At 35.5% G+C, this 12,874-nt stretch overlaps 2 protein-coding genes across 5 annotated transcripts in view; one reads left to right on the plus strand and one right to left on the minus strand.

The window, feature by feature from the left end:
• Positions 1–4,699, plus strand: part of nckap5l (NCK-associated protein 5-like) — a 32,809-nt gene extending 28,110 nt beyond the window's left edge. For 3 of the 4 annotated variants that reach the window (XM_077616235.1, XM_077616243.1, XM_077616249.1), the window contains 2 exons: positions 2,752–2,879; positions 4,133–4,699. In XM_077616235.1, the coding sequence (XP_077472361.1) occupies positions 2,752–2,879; positions 4,133–4,396 (392 nt within the window). In that variant the 3' untranslated portion in view covers positions 4,397–4,699. The remainder of the gene's footprint in view (positions 1–2,751; positions 2,880–4,132) is intronic. The other variant, XM_077616257.1, reaches the window with a different exon arrangement.
• tmbim6 (transmembrane BAX inhibitor motif containing 6) lies at positions 4,584–12,543 on the minus strand. The gene is made up of 10 exons (XM_077616267.1): positions 12,405–12,543; positions 10,628–10,703; positions 10,452–10,560; positions 9,258–9,378; positions 9,135–9,183; positions 8,922–9,019; positions 7,117–7,196; positions 6,944–7,044; positions 5,701–5,776; positions 4,584–5,641 (listed from the first exon to the last, which is right to left on the minus strand). The coding sequence occupies exons 2-10, from the start codon at positions 10,681–10,683 to the stop codon at positions 5,618–5,620; spliced, it is 714 nt and encodes a 237-aa protein (XP_077472393.1). The 5' UTR covers positions 10,684–10,703; positions 12,405–12,543; the 3' UTR covers positions 4,584–5,617.
• Between the last annotated feature and the right edge of the window lie 331 nt (positions 12,544–12,874).

Consider the following 12,874-nt stretch of genomic DNA (forward strand, 5'->3'; position numbering starts at 1 on the left):
TTTAATTAAAAAACGACATAGTATAGTAAGGCTTTTTAATTAAAAAACGACATAGTATAGTAAGGCTTTTTTCTTAAAAAACGACACAGTATAGTAAGGCTTTTTTCTTAAAAAACGACATAGTATAGTAAGGCTTTTTACTTAAAAAAAACGACATAGTATAGTAAGGCTTTTTTTCATAAAAAACGACATAGTATAGTAAGGCTTTTTCGTAAAAACGACATAGTATAGTAAGGTTTTTTTCTTAAAAAACGACATAGTATAGTAAGGCTTTTTAATTAAAAAACGACATAGTATAGTAAGGCTTTTTACTTAAAAAAAAAAACGACATAGTATAGTAAGGCTTTTTTTCATAAAAAACGACATAGTATAGTAAGGCTTTTTTTCATAAAAAACGACATGTATAGTAAGGCTTTTTACTTTTAAAAAAACGACATAGTATAGTAAGGCTTTTTAATTAAAAACCGACATAGTATAGTAAGGCTTTTTTCTTAAAAAACGACATAGTATAGTAAGGCTTTTTTCTTAAAAAAAACGACATAGTATAGTAAGGCTTTTTTTCATAAAAAACGACATAGTATAGTAAGGCTTTTTTCTTAAAAACGACATAGTATAGTAAGGCTTTTTTTTAAAAAACGACATAGTATAGTAAGGCTTTTTTTTCATAAAAAACAACATAGTATAGTAAGGCTTTTTACTTTAAAAAAAACGACATAGTATAGTAAGGCTTTTTAATTAAAAACCGACATAGTATAGTAAGGCTTTTTAATTAAAAAACGACATAGCATAGTAAGGCTTTTTTCTTAAAAAAAAAAACGACATAGTATAGTAAGGCTTTTTTTCATAAAAAACGACATAGTATAGTAAGGCTTTTTTCTTAAAAACGACATAGTATAGTAAGGCTTTTTTTTTAAAAACGACATAGTATAGTAAGGCTTTTTTTTCATAAAAAACAACATAGTATAGTAAGGCTTTTTACTTTAAAAAAAACGACATAGTATAGTAAGGCTTTTTTCTTAAAAAACGACATAGTATAGTAAGGCTTTTTTCTTAAAAAACGACATAGTATAGTAAGGCTTTTTACTTAAAAAAAAAACGACATAGTATAGTAAGGTTTTTTTCTTAAAAAACGACATAGTATAGTAAGGCTTTTTAATTAAAAAACGACATAGTATAGTAAGGCTTTTTACTTAAAAAAAAAACGACATAGTATAGTAAGGCTTTTTTTCATAAAAAACGACATAGTATAGTAAGGCTTTTTTCTTAAAAACGACATAGTATAGTTAGGCTTTTTAATTAAAAAACGACATAGTATAGTGAGGCTTTTTTTCATAAAAAACGACATAGTATAGTAAGGCTTTTTTTCATAAAAAACGACATAGTATAGTAAGGCTTTTTACTTAAAAAAAACGACATAGTATAGTAAGGCTTTTTAATTAAAAAACGACATAGTATAGTAAGGCTTTTTAATTAAAAAACGACATAGCATAGTAAGGCTTTTTTCTTAAAAAACGACATAGTATAGTAAGGCTTTTTTCTTTAAAAAACGACATAGTATAGTAAGGCTTTTTTCTTAAAAAAAACGACATAGTATAGTAAGGCTTTTTTCTTAAAAAACGACATAGTATAGTAAGGCTTTTTTTCATAAAAAACGACATAGTATAGTAAGGCTTTTTTCTTAAAAACGACATAGTATAGTAAGGCTTTTTTTTAAAAAACGACATAGTATAGTAAGGCTTTTTTTTCATAAAAAACAACATAGTATAGTAAGGCTTTTTACTTTTAAAAAAACGACATAGTATAGTAAGGCTTTTTAATTAAAAACCGACATAGTATAGTAAGGCTTTTTAATTAAAAAACGACATAGCATAGTAAGGCTTTTTTCTTAAAAAGCGACATAGTATAGTAAGGCTTTTTACTTAAAAAAAACGACATAGTATAGTAAGGCTTTTTTCTTAAAAACGACATAGTATAGTAAGGCTTTTTAATTAAAAAACGACATAGTATAGTAAGGCTTTTTACTTTAAAAAAAAACGACATAGTATAGTAAGGTTTTTTTCTTAAAAAACGACATAGTATAGTAAGGCTTTTTAATTAAAAAACGACATAGTATAGTAAGGCTTTTTTCTTAAAAACGACATAGTATAGTAAGGCTTTTTAATTAAAAAACGACATAGTATAGTAAGGCTTTTTACTTTAAAAAAAAACGACATAGTATAGTAAGGCTTTTTTTCATAAAAAACGACATAGTATAGTAAGGCTTTTTTTCATAAAAAACGACATAGTATAGTAAGGCTTTTTACTTAAAAAAAACGACATAGTATAGTAAGGCTTTTTAATTAAAAAACGACATAGTATAGTAAGGCTTTTTAATTAAAAAACGACATAGCATAGTAAGGCTTTTTTCTTAAAAAACGACATAGTATAGTAAGGCTTTTTTCTTTAAAAAACGACATAGTATAGTAAGGCTTTTTTAATTAAAAAAACAAAATCATATAGTAAGGCTTTTTTTCTTAAAAACGATATAGTATAGTAAGGCATTTTATTAAAAAAAACAAAACGATATAGTATAGTAAGGCTTTTTCTTTAAAAAACGACATAGTATAGTAAGGCTTTTTCTTTAAAAAACGACATAGTATAGTAAGGCTTTTTTTCTTTAAAAAAACCCACAGTATATTAAGGCATTATTTATCAAAAAACAACCATGTATAATTAAGGCTTCTTAACTTAAATGTCCATGTCCCACCCCAGCAGATCCTGTGTACTCCACGCACTCCAAAACGTGGACCTTCCCAAACCTGAAGACTCCGGCCGAGGTCTACCTGGCCGTGGAAGAGGAGGGCGAGGAGGTGCTCTCCTTGGCCACGCCCTATCGAACCGTACGTCACCTTTAAATCCTAAAAGTTTGTCTCATAAAGGTTTCCCAAAGTCATCTATTCTTTGGAATTTGACTTGTCCACATTCTCGCACTGCAAATTAGTATCGTTAGCCTAGCATGCATGTTTTACGGTGTGGGAGGAAAGAGGAGTACCTGGAAAAAATGCAGAAATGTCCCAAAATCAAAGAAGTAAGCCTGTAGTTACCCAGAATGAACAGGAAGTGACCCAAAATCAACAGGAAGTGATGCAGAAATATCCCAAATCAAAGAGATGACCGTAGTTACCCAAAATGAACAGGAAATGACCTAAAATCAAAAAGAAGTGAGCCGGAAGTTACCCAGAATGAACAGGAAGTGAACCAAAATCAACAGGAAGTGATGCAGAAATATCCCAAAATCAAAGAGACGCCCGTAGTTACCCAAAATGAACAGGAAATGACCTAAAATCAAAAAGAAGTGAGGCGGAAGTTACCCAGAATGAACAGGAAGTGACCCAAAATCAACAGGAAGATATGCAGAAATGTCCCAAAATCAAAAAGAAGTGATTTGAAAGGTACCCAGATAAACAGGAAGTGACCCAAAAGCAACAGGAAATGATACAGAAATGTCCCAAAAACAAAGAGACACTGGAAGTTACCCAAAATGAACAGGAAATGACCCAAAATTGAAAAACGGTGAGCTGGAAGTTACCCAGAATGAACAGGAAGTGACCCAAAATCATAGAGACGCCCGTAGTTACCCAAAGTGAACAGGAAATGACCTAAAATCAAAAAGTGAGCCGGAAGTTACACAGATGAACAGGAAGTGACCAAAAGCAACAGGAAATGATACAGAAATGTCCCAAAAACAGAGACACCGGAAGTTACCCAGAATGAACAGGAAATGACCCAAAATTGAAAAACAGTGAGCTGGAAGTTAACCAGAATGAACAGGAAGTGACCCAAAATCAACAGGAAGTGATGCAGAAATGTCCCAAAATCAAAGAGACACTGGAAGTTACCCAAAATGAACAGGAAGTGATGCAGAAATGTCCCAAAATCAAAAAGGAGTGATCCGAAAGGTACCCAGATGAACAGGAAGTGACCCAAAATCAAAGAGATGCCCGTAGTTACCCAAAATGAGCAAAAAATGACCCAAAATAAAGTAAGAGTGAGTTGGAAAGTTACCCAAAACCAACAGGAAGTGACCCTAACTCTACAACTAATAGACCTCAAATTAAAATGTTCAACTTACGTTGACGTTTTCACCCCGCAGAGCGTGAAAGGCGGCGGCGTTAGCGGCGGGGCCTCGTCGAGCCACCCGGCGGACCCCCCCGGCTCGCCGGCCCCGCCCCCGTCGGGGATGGGCCGCAGGGTGGCCAAGGGCCCCCCCGAACTGGGGCGCGACGCCGGCCTGGAGCTGCTCAGGGAACGCCCGGAGGAAGCGCTATCGCCGGGTCGCCCGACGGTCCCGGAGACCCCCGAGTCGCTCAGCGATTCGCTCTACGACAGCCTATCGTCGTGCGGCAGCCAGGGTTGACCCCCCCCCACCCGGAAAAAAACCACACAAGAGACGACGAACGTCCCAGCGCGTGGAAACTAGCAAAAGAATGTCGTTGGCCGTTTTCCTAAAGCGCTCGCATTTTGAAATGTACAAAAGGTTTGTTCTGTCGCCCCCCTGCGTTGAAAGATAATATATACCAGCAATAAGAACCAAGAGAAATGGCTTCAATTCATACTTTGATTTATTTATTGAAACTTTTTTTTTGTAATCCGGCTGTGAACATTTCTCGGCCTTCCGACACGCCCCCTTTTCAACTTTCTATTAAAAACTTTTCATTTACGCTTGGGCTTTTGGAGCGAGAAGTGGGCGAGCTCGCCCGCTTTTTGTCAAAAAAAAACGGGCGAAAGAGATGTCAACGCCCCCAAAAAAGGGATTCGAAACAAACTACAAGCCGCAAAAAAAGACGCCATCTTTCAAATTTTGCCGATTTATACTTACCAAAAAAAAAAAAAAAAAAAAATGCATGCAGTTCACAGTTTTGCTCGCTAAGGGGCGCCAAAGTGCCATCTTAAATTACAGGGAAAATGATGCTGCTGTTAACAATTCAATCAACGCGCAAAAAATATTGAAATCACAAATTTATACTTGAAATTTTAATTTTTGTTTGTTCTAAATTTGTTAAAAAGAAAAGTTATTAATTATTTATGTAGTTTTCAAATTTTGGGGCCTTGCATCAAAGTATAGACAAACAAATTTAACTTTGTCTTTAATCCAAAAGTGCCAGTTTTTTGTCATTATCTTATGGATATTATACATATTACTTAAAGCGGGAAACCACCCCAACCTGGCAACCCATGAGCTAAGCAAGGTTAGTGGATTTCTTCAGAGAAAAAAAACCCAAAAATGCTATTTTTTTTTTAAGCAAGCGCATTTCGCTTTAGCGTTTAAAAAGCGTTACGTGAACAAAAGTGATTCTTGACAAAAAACGAGATGAATTGTTTTGGCAAACACGTTTTTGGGATGGAAAAGAATCAAAAAAGAAGATTTGGAAACGCCTCACTTCACATTTGCGAAGATAACCCACTCAAAAAAATGTCGCGACGCCAAATTTAGCGGGAGCTAACTCACTAGCATTAGTTTAAGTGGACAGATGATCCAAAAACTATTAAAAAAAATCGTTAGCAATCACAACGAGGAAAAAAAGGAAAACTAAGGGAAATGAAAAGTGCGCCAATGGCGACCAAGCGCGGTCAACGTTTACTTCTTTTCCTTTTTCTTGTCCTGAAACGACAATTTATTCGTAAGTGGACGCCGTTGGAGTTAAAAAAAAAATGACGTACCTTATCGTTGAGGGCCAGGATGACCATCAACTTCCTGAAAATGGTGATGAAGTCCAGGAACAAGTCCACGCAGTGCCTGCAGGCGAGAAAACGGGGTTAAATGTTGCCGTTAGCTTTTAGCTGGGAGCTAGCTACAGGGTAAAGCAAGGGTGTCAGATTGGGCCGGACCATTTTAGATATAATATTTAGTTTTTTTTTTATATAAATGGATTATAAGAACTGGATTAAAAGCCCTGAATATTCCGTTTTTTTATAGATCTAAAACAATGTTTATTTGAGCTTTTTTTTTTTAATATATTTTTAGATTTGACAAAATGATTTTTGAACTAAAAACACAGAAAAAATGGATTAAAAAATGACAATTATTGATTAAAAGAACTGGATTAAAAGCCCTGAATATTCCGTTTTTTATAGATCTAAACAATGTTTATTTTAGCTTTTTTTTATATATATTTTTAGATTTTACAAAATGATTTTTGAACTAAAAACACAGAAAAAATTGATTAAAAATGACAATTATTGATTAAAATAACTGGAGTAAAATTCCTGAATATTCCGTTTTTTAGAGATCTAAAACATTGTTTATTTTAGCTTTGTTTAAATATATTTTTAGATTTGACAAAATGATTTTTGAATGAAAAACACAAAAAAATGGGTTAAAAAAATTACAATTATGGATTAAAAGAACTGGATTAAAATCCCTGAATATTCCATTTTTTTATAGATCTAAAACAATGTTTATTTCAGCTTTTTTATATATATATTTTTAGATTATACAAATTAATTTTTCAACTAAAAACACAGAAAAAAATTGATTAAAAAAAATTACAATTATGGATTAAAATCCCTGAATATTCCGTTTTTTATAGATCTAAAACAATTTTATTTTAGCTTTTCTGTATATATTTTTAGATTTTACAAAATGATTTTTTAACTAAATTATGATTTAAAAAGGGGGAAAATCAGGAAATGTAATATACATCTATACTTTTCATTTCAATTTGATCCTAAAACAGAAAGTCGGCACTCATGATTTACTTTCCCGGGCCGCACAAAATGATGCGGCGGGCCAGATTTGGCCCCCGGGCCGCCACTTTGACACCTGACGGCTTTTCTCATTTCCGCTGTCTGAACGTGGCGTGTTGGCGACCAATAGAGGAAGCAATATCTCATAGTCGTCGAGTTTGAACACTTTGTAGCTCATTCGTACGCAACGAAAGGGTTAAAAAAATGTCGTCCTCACCAGACGTAGTCCTTGTCGCCGTTCTCGGCCTTCTCGATGATGAGCTGCGTGTCGAACAGGACGAAGCCGCACATAATGAGCAGGCCCAGGTACAGGTGGAGCTGAGAAGAGAAGAAAAAGGTGAGCGGGAGTGGGCGGGGCTTTGCTTTCATTGGCTACGAGCGCAAACCTACCTTGAAGACCACGACAGAGCCCAAGAAGACGTTGACGAGTGACAGCAGGAAGAAGACGGACAGGCCGGACATCAGGGTGCCTGTACGCAAAAAAAATGGCGGTAAATGAGCTGGACTGGAAGGCAAAAATATAGTAAAAAAATTAAAATAAAATGCATCACGATTTATTTTCAAGACCTATAAACTGATTTGATAAAACAATTAAATCAACACTGTTAGTGAAGGGTGGATTTGTTTTTTATATGTCAAAGTTGTCAAAATGGCGGCCCCCAAAGGACAAACAGTGGTACCTCGAGATACAAGCTTAATTCGTTCCGGGAATGAGCTCGTATGTCAAATCACTCGTAACTCAAATGAACGTTTCCCATAGAAATGAACTAAAAACTGATTAATTGGTTCCAACCCTCTGAAAAACCACCCAAAACAGGATATTGGATTGGAAAAAATGTTTAATTTCTTCTAATTCACCATCTATTAACAAAGTAACAAATAACTAGTGGTTTAATTGTACTGAAATGTGTTCAATAGTACTAAAATTAGACGGAGAGAGTTTTTGCACGGCAACGTGCTCGTAACATAACATAAACAAATTGAAATGAACTTGGATGACGATGCAGACACACTCAAAAATCTATTTAATCTAACCTTAAACTAAACTTAATTCTAATTTTGTTTGACATGAGCCTTTCTTGGCTCTATTGGCCCCGCCTCCACCCTGACTTTCAGATGCAACCAATCGAGGGTCCTTTGCTTTTGTCTTCCCTTCAAAATATTCCCAAAATGATGCACACAAATGTCCTCACAATAGAATAACGCACAACCACTTGAGAAGTAGTACATACTCCTCTCGTATTAGCGAACAAGCTCCGCCATTTGCACTGACTAACGGGAAAAAAACACACTGATAAAATGCAAGGCTCCGCCCAGTACTCGTAGAGATATTACACGAGGGAGTTGCGACCAGAAAGACAGTGACCATTTTGTTGTTATGAGCAGCCAATCTCGTCCGCTCTATGCTCATATCTCAAAATTTGTCTGGTATCTCAAGATAAATATTTGCCCGAAATTTGACTCGTATCTCAAATTGCTCGTATGTCAAGGTACCACTGTATAGCAGTTAACAAGATGTAAAATGAGATATTTTTAACATTATATTAGACGTACTTGAGTTGAGGTCAGCGGCTCGGCCAAAAGTATGAATATAACATATTTTTTATATATATTTGTAAATATATATAATATATATTTTTAATTGTATGCAGGGTTTTTTTGTGGAGTCAATCTGTGACGATCCAGAAATAATTACAGAAAATGTCAAGGTGAGAAAAAAAAAATCATCGTCAACCTAAAATTTGTTTTTTTTAATGTCTCGCTGCCTGAAATCACTATTTTGTTATTCTACAAAAAGCCAAATATATTTAAAAACTAAATTACCAACAAAAATGACTACAAACAAAAATGTTGGACTTGTAATGCTCATTATTGCCACTAGAGGGCAGTATATCCTCCCAAATCAATCCAACTCAATAAATAAATATCTGCTCAAAATTTTACTCGTATCTCAAATTGCTCGTATGTCGAGGTACCACGTATATTAAAAAGAATATATTATATATTAAAAAATAAATAAATATATATATATATATGTAATATTCATACTTTTGGCCGAGCAGCAGACCTCAACTCAAGTACGCCTAATATAATGGTAAAAATATCTCATTTTACATCTTGTTAACTGCTATACTAGCATAAAAATAGAAGAAGGAAATGCGGCGTGGACTTCGCTTTGGAGAAAAAACACTTACCTCCCAGGAAGAGGTAGCTCCGACGTTTGGCGTAGAGGGCGCTGAGCGTGAAGCAGATGAAAATCAGAGAAGTTCCCAGGAAGGCCGTCACGATGATGCTACGGGGGGGGGGAACGTGGAACCGGAAGAAAAACGGCACAAAAGGTCAAAAAATGTCAAGAAATTGAGGAACGATTGGGATACGTAATCGTAAAAAAAATGTCGTTAGCGTACCTGGGGTTAACGGCGAGGACAAAGTCCAACGTGGGTCCGAGGCCGACACCTAGAGGGGACAAGTGGGGGGAGATATAAGCCTTTCTGTGAGGCGATGGTGCCTGTCGGCGTCCGCTCGGCGACCGTTGAAGAAGGCGAATCCCGCCAGGATAGCCAGCCTCTTCTTCTCCGTGTCCGGGTTGTGCGGCGTCATGGCCAGCCATACCATCATTCCCAGTGACGCCAGCGCGAAGAGCACGCCTCCCTGACAAGATGGCGGAGTAAATTGGTTCCACAATCCACCAAAAAACGACCAATAAACTCTTTAAAAAATAAATCGCAATGTTTCCATTTTGCACAGTATTTTCACGACTATATGGCGCATCGCATTTAAAGGCGCAGTGTCAGTAACGAGTGCTATTTCTGTCGATCATGTCGTACAGTGGTACCTCGGCATACGAGTGGCCCGACATACGAGAAATTTGATATGTGTAAAATTTCGGGCAAATATTTATCTTGAGATACGAGACAAATTTTGATATACGCACAGACAGCGGACGCGATTGGCTACTCATAAAAACATCATGGCCACGGTCTTTCCTGTCACAACTCCCTGGTGTAATGTCTCTACGAGCACCGCCTTGCATTTTTCCAGTTTTTTTTTCTTCCCGTTAGTCAGTGTGAATGGCGGAGCTTGTTTGCTAATACGAGAGGAGTATATACTACTTCCTGTTGGCAAGTGGTCGTATGTTATCCTATTGTGAGGACATTTGCCGTGCATCATTTTGGGAATATTTTTGAAGGGAAGACAAAAGCAAACAAGCCTTAATAGGTTGCATCTGAAAGTCAGGGTGGAGGCGGGGCCAATAGAGCCAAGAAAGGTATCAAAATGTCAAACAAAATTAGAATTAAGTTTAGTGTAAGGTTAGATTCAACTTATTTTTAAGTGTCTGCATCGTCACCCAAGTTCATTTCAATTTGTTTGTTATGTTACGAGTGTGTTGCCGTGCAAAAAGTCGGAAATCCGTCTAATTGTAGTACTATTAAACACATTTGAGTACTATTAAACCACTAGTTATGTGTTACTTTGTTAATAGATGGCAAATTAGAAGAAATAAAACATGTTTTCCAATCCAATATCCTGTTTTTGGTGTTTTTTTCAGAGGGTTGCAACCAATTAATTTGTTTTAAGTTCATTTCTATGGGAAACGTTCATTTGAGTTACGAGAAAATCGACATACGAGCTCAGTTCCGGAACGAATTAAGCTCGTATCTCGAGGTACCACTGTAGTTCCAAGAGACTTTCCTCCTGGTGGTCAACGAGTAGACTGGCCTTACCTGAAAGAGGCGAAGCACCACGTGCGTGTAGGCGCCGCCCGCCGCCACCAACATGCAGACCGCCAAGCTGGAGTAGACATTCTTCAAATGCAGCTGGGTGGAATGCGATCTATGCGGGGAAATAAAGTTTTTAGAGAAAGACCATTTTGTTTGTGGTTCCCCGTCGCCCGTCGTACATTTGCGAGAACTTGAAGAGGGCGTCGAAGTTGATGTTGCGATCAAACACGTTCATTGTGCCACCACTAGCTGGATCTGAAAAAAATGAAGTTATTAGTTAGCTTTAAAATTGATGCAAGTTACATCTAGGTTTAAATAATTAAAAGTTTTTTTTTAATTCCAAAAAATGGGTGTTGATTTTAAATTAAATTGGTAGGATTTTTTCTGATGTGGTCCATTAAAAAAAATTAAAAAAAATTGGGAATGTTGTTTTGCAATGTAAAATAAATGTTTGCTAATTTGCCTTGATTTTAAATTAAATTGGTAGGATTTTTTCCGTTGTGGTCCATTTAAAAAAAAATCAGGAATATTGTTTTGCAATGAAAAATAAATGTTTGCTAATTAGCCTCCATTTGATATCGCAAAAATATATATTTTCTAGCCTCATTAAAGCAAAATTAATTGCATGTCTGCACCGTAATCCAAGTTTATTTAAATTTGTTTATGTTATGTTACGAGCACGTTGCCGTGCAAAAAAGTCGCCATGAAATCTGTCTAATTTAAATAATATTAAACACATTTTAGTAGTATTAAACCACTAGTTATTTGTTACTTTTTAATAAATGACGAATTAGAACAAATTTTAAAAAAAGATCAAACTCAATATCCTGTTTTTGGTGTTTTTTCAGAGGGTTGAAACCAATTAATTTGTTTTTAGTTCATTTAAAATTGATGCAAACCTGTAACAAGTTTTTTAATGAATATATACATCTAGGTTTAAATAGCTTAAAAAAAAAAAATTCAAAAATTGGTCTTGATTTCAAACTAAATCTTTCCGTTACAGGAAAATTAAAAAAAAATGTGAATGTTGTTTTGCAAGATAAAATAAATGTTAGCTAACTAGCCTCCATTTAATATTACAAAGAAAATAAACTGTCGAGTTTGATTTTTAGCCTCATTAAAGCGAAATGAATTGGACGTCAGTCATTGACAAAACATATGCTAATTTATTATAAAGTCGTCCTATAAGACACGTGTAAATATTTTAGCAAAATCATACGATACCAAGAAGGCAGATATTGGTATAACAAAGATGATAACAACAATAGATAACAATCCACGATAGGAATATTCCATTATAAAAAACCCGTAAATGCCAATCATTCTTCAAGACTAACCAATCCAAATTTCAACTCCTTCGCCATTACCTTAGCTAATAAAAACCATAAATAAATATAAGCCTAAAACTCCAGCCTTTAATTCCCTCGTCCGGATGACGTGTTTGTGCAAGAACGTTGCAACAATCGCGTCCGGTTTTACGACAGCCGGAATGATTGACGTCTCCTTGTTACGGTTTGGGCAAGAAAGTTCCATTTATAGCGTCCAGTTTTACGACAGACGGAATGATTGACGTCTCCTTGTTACGTAGACGTGGTTAAACTAATTCGTCTACTTCCGGACGCTTCGTTATCGGACTCGGGCCTGCCTTCATTTCATACAAAAATGACTCATTTGTCAACCTTTCGACTTTCTAAATAAACAAAACGACACCCGACGAGCATAAGACAACTTACTTTAACAACTGTGAATCACTAAAGTGTCCCTAAATGTTTTAAATCACACGCCGAGCAACAGCTTGTTGATAGCTAGCGGCGGCTAGCAAGCTAACGTAGGCTAGCCGTGCGTTCGGTTAATATTTCATGAAATAACTCGAACAATACAAACGTTAAAGAGTTAAATGGAAGTTTGTAGAGATGCAGAAGCATATTTTTTGATAGATTTGTGGGTTTTTTATACCTGCTCGGCTGTCTTGAAGCTGTGTGTTGTGGTGTCTTTTTTTTTGCTTCGATTCTATGGAAGTAAAAACACGACGTGATCAGGGTTGCCAGATAGGAAAGACATTCAGCAGTCCAAAAAGACTGTAAATCCCGCCCATTAAAAAAACAAAACAAATTATAACCTTAACTAAAAATGTTTATCTTATAGGGATATGATTTTTTGGTGCAACTTTTATACAAATGTATGTTTTGATATTTTAACTAGCAAAAGAATCAACAGTGAATTGATGACGATGCTACATAGTAGCGGCATCATTGCCGATAAGCATTATGGGAGATGTAGTTCTTAGAAAAGTTTCAAACCATTGCGACATTTTAAAAAATCCCCCTTTTAACATGTAATTGTCAAAAAATCGCTGCAAAAACGTATTTTGCGAAGGAAAATACGTTTTTAAACAAGTGAAGGGAAAGTAAAATACAAGAAAATAT

Source organism: Stigmatopora argus, chromosome 1 (assembly GCF_051989625.1).
Source record: "Stigmatopora argus isolate UIUO_Sarg chromosome 1, RoL_Sarg_1.0, whole genome shotgun sequence".
NCBI lineage: Eukaryota > Metazoa > Chordata > Actinopteri > Syngnathiformes > Syngnathidae > Stigmatopora > Stigmatopora argus.

Bases quoted from the DNA above. Each gene is read 5' to 3' on its own strand.
- tmbim6 (XM_077616267.1), bottom strand. From the start codon at position 10,683: ATGAACGTGTTTGATCGCAACATCAACTTCGACGCCCTCTTCAAGTTC. The intron at 10,561-10,627 runs GTACGACGGGCG...TTCCCCGCATAG, and splicing joins CTCTTCAAGTTCTCGCAAAT to ATCGCATTCCACCCAGCTGC. The intron at 9,020-9,134 runs GTACGCTAACGA...CCCCCCCCGTAG, and splicing joins GTCCTCGCCGTTAACCCCAG to CATCATCGTGACGGCCTTCC.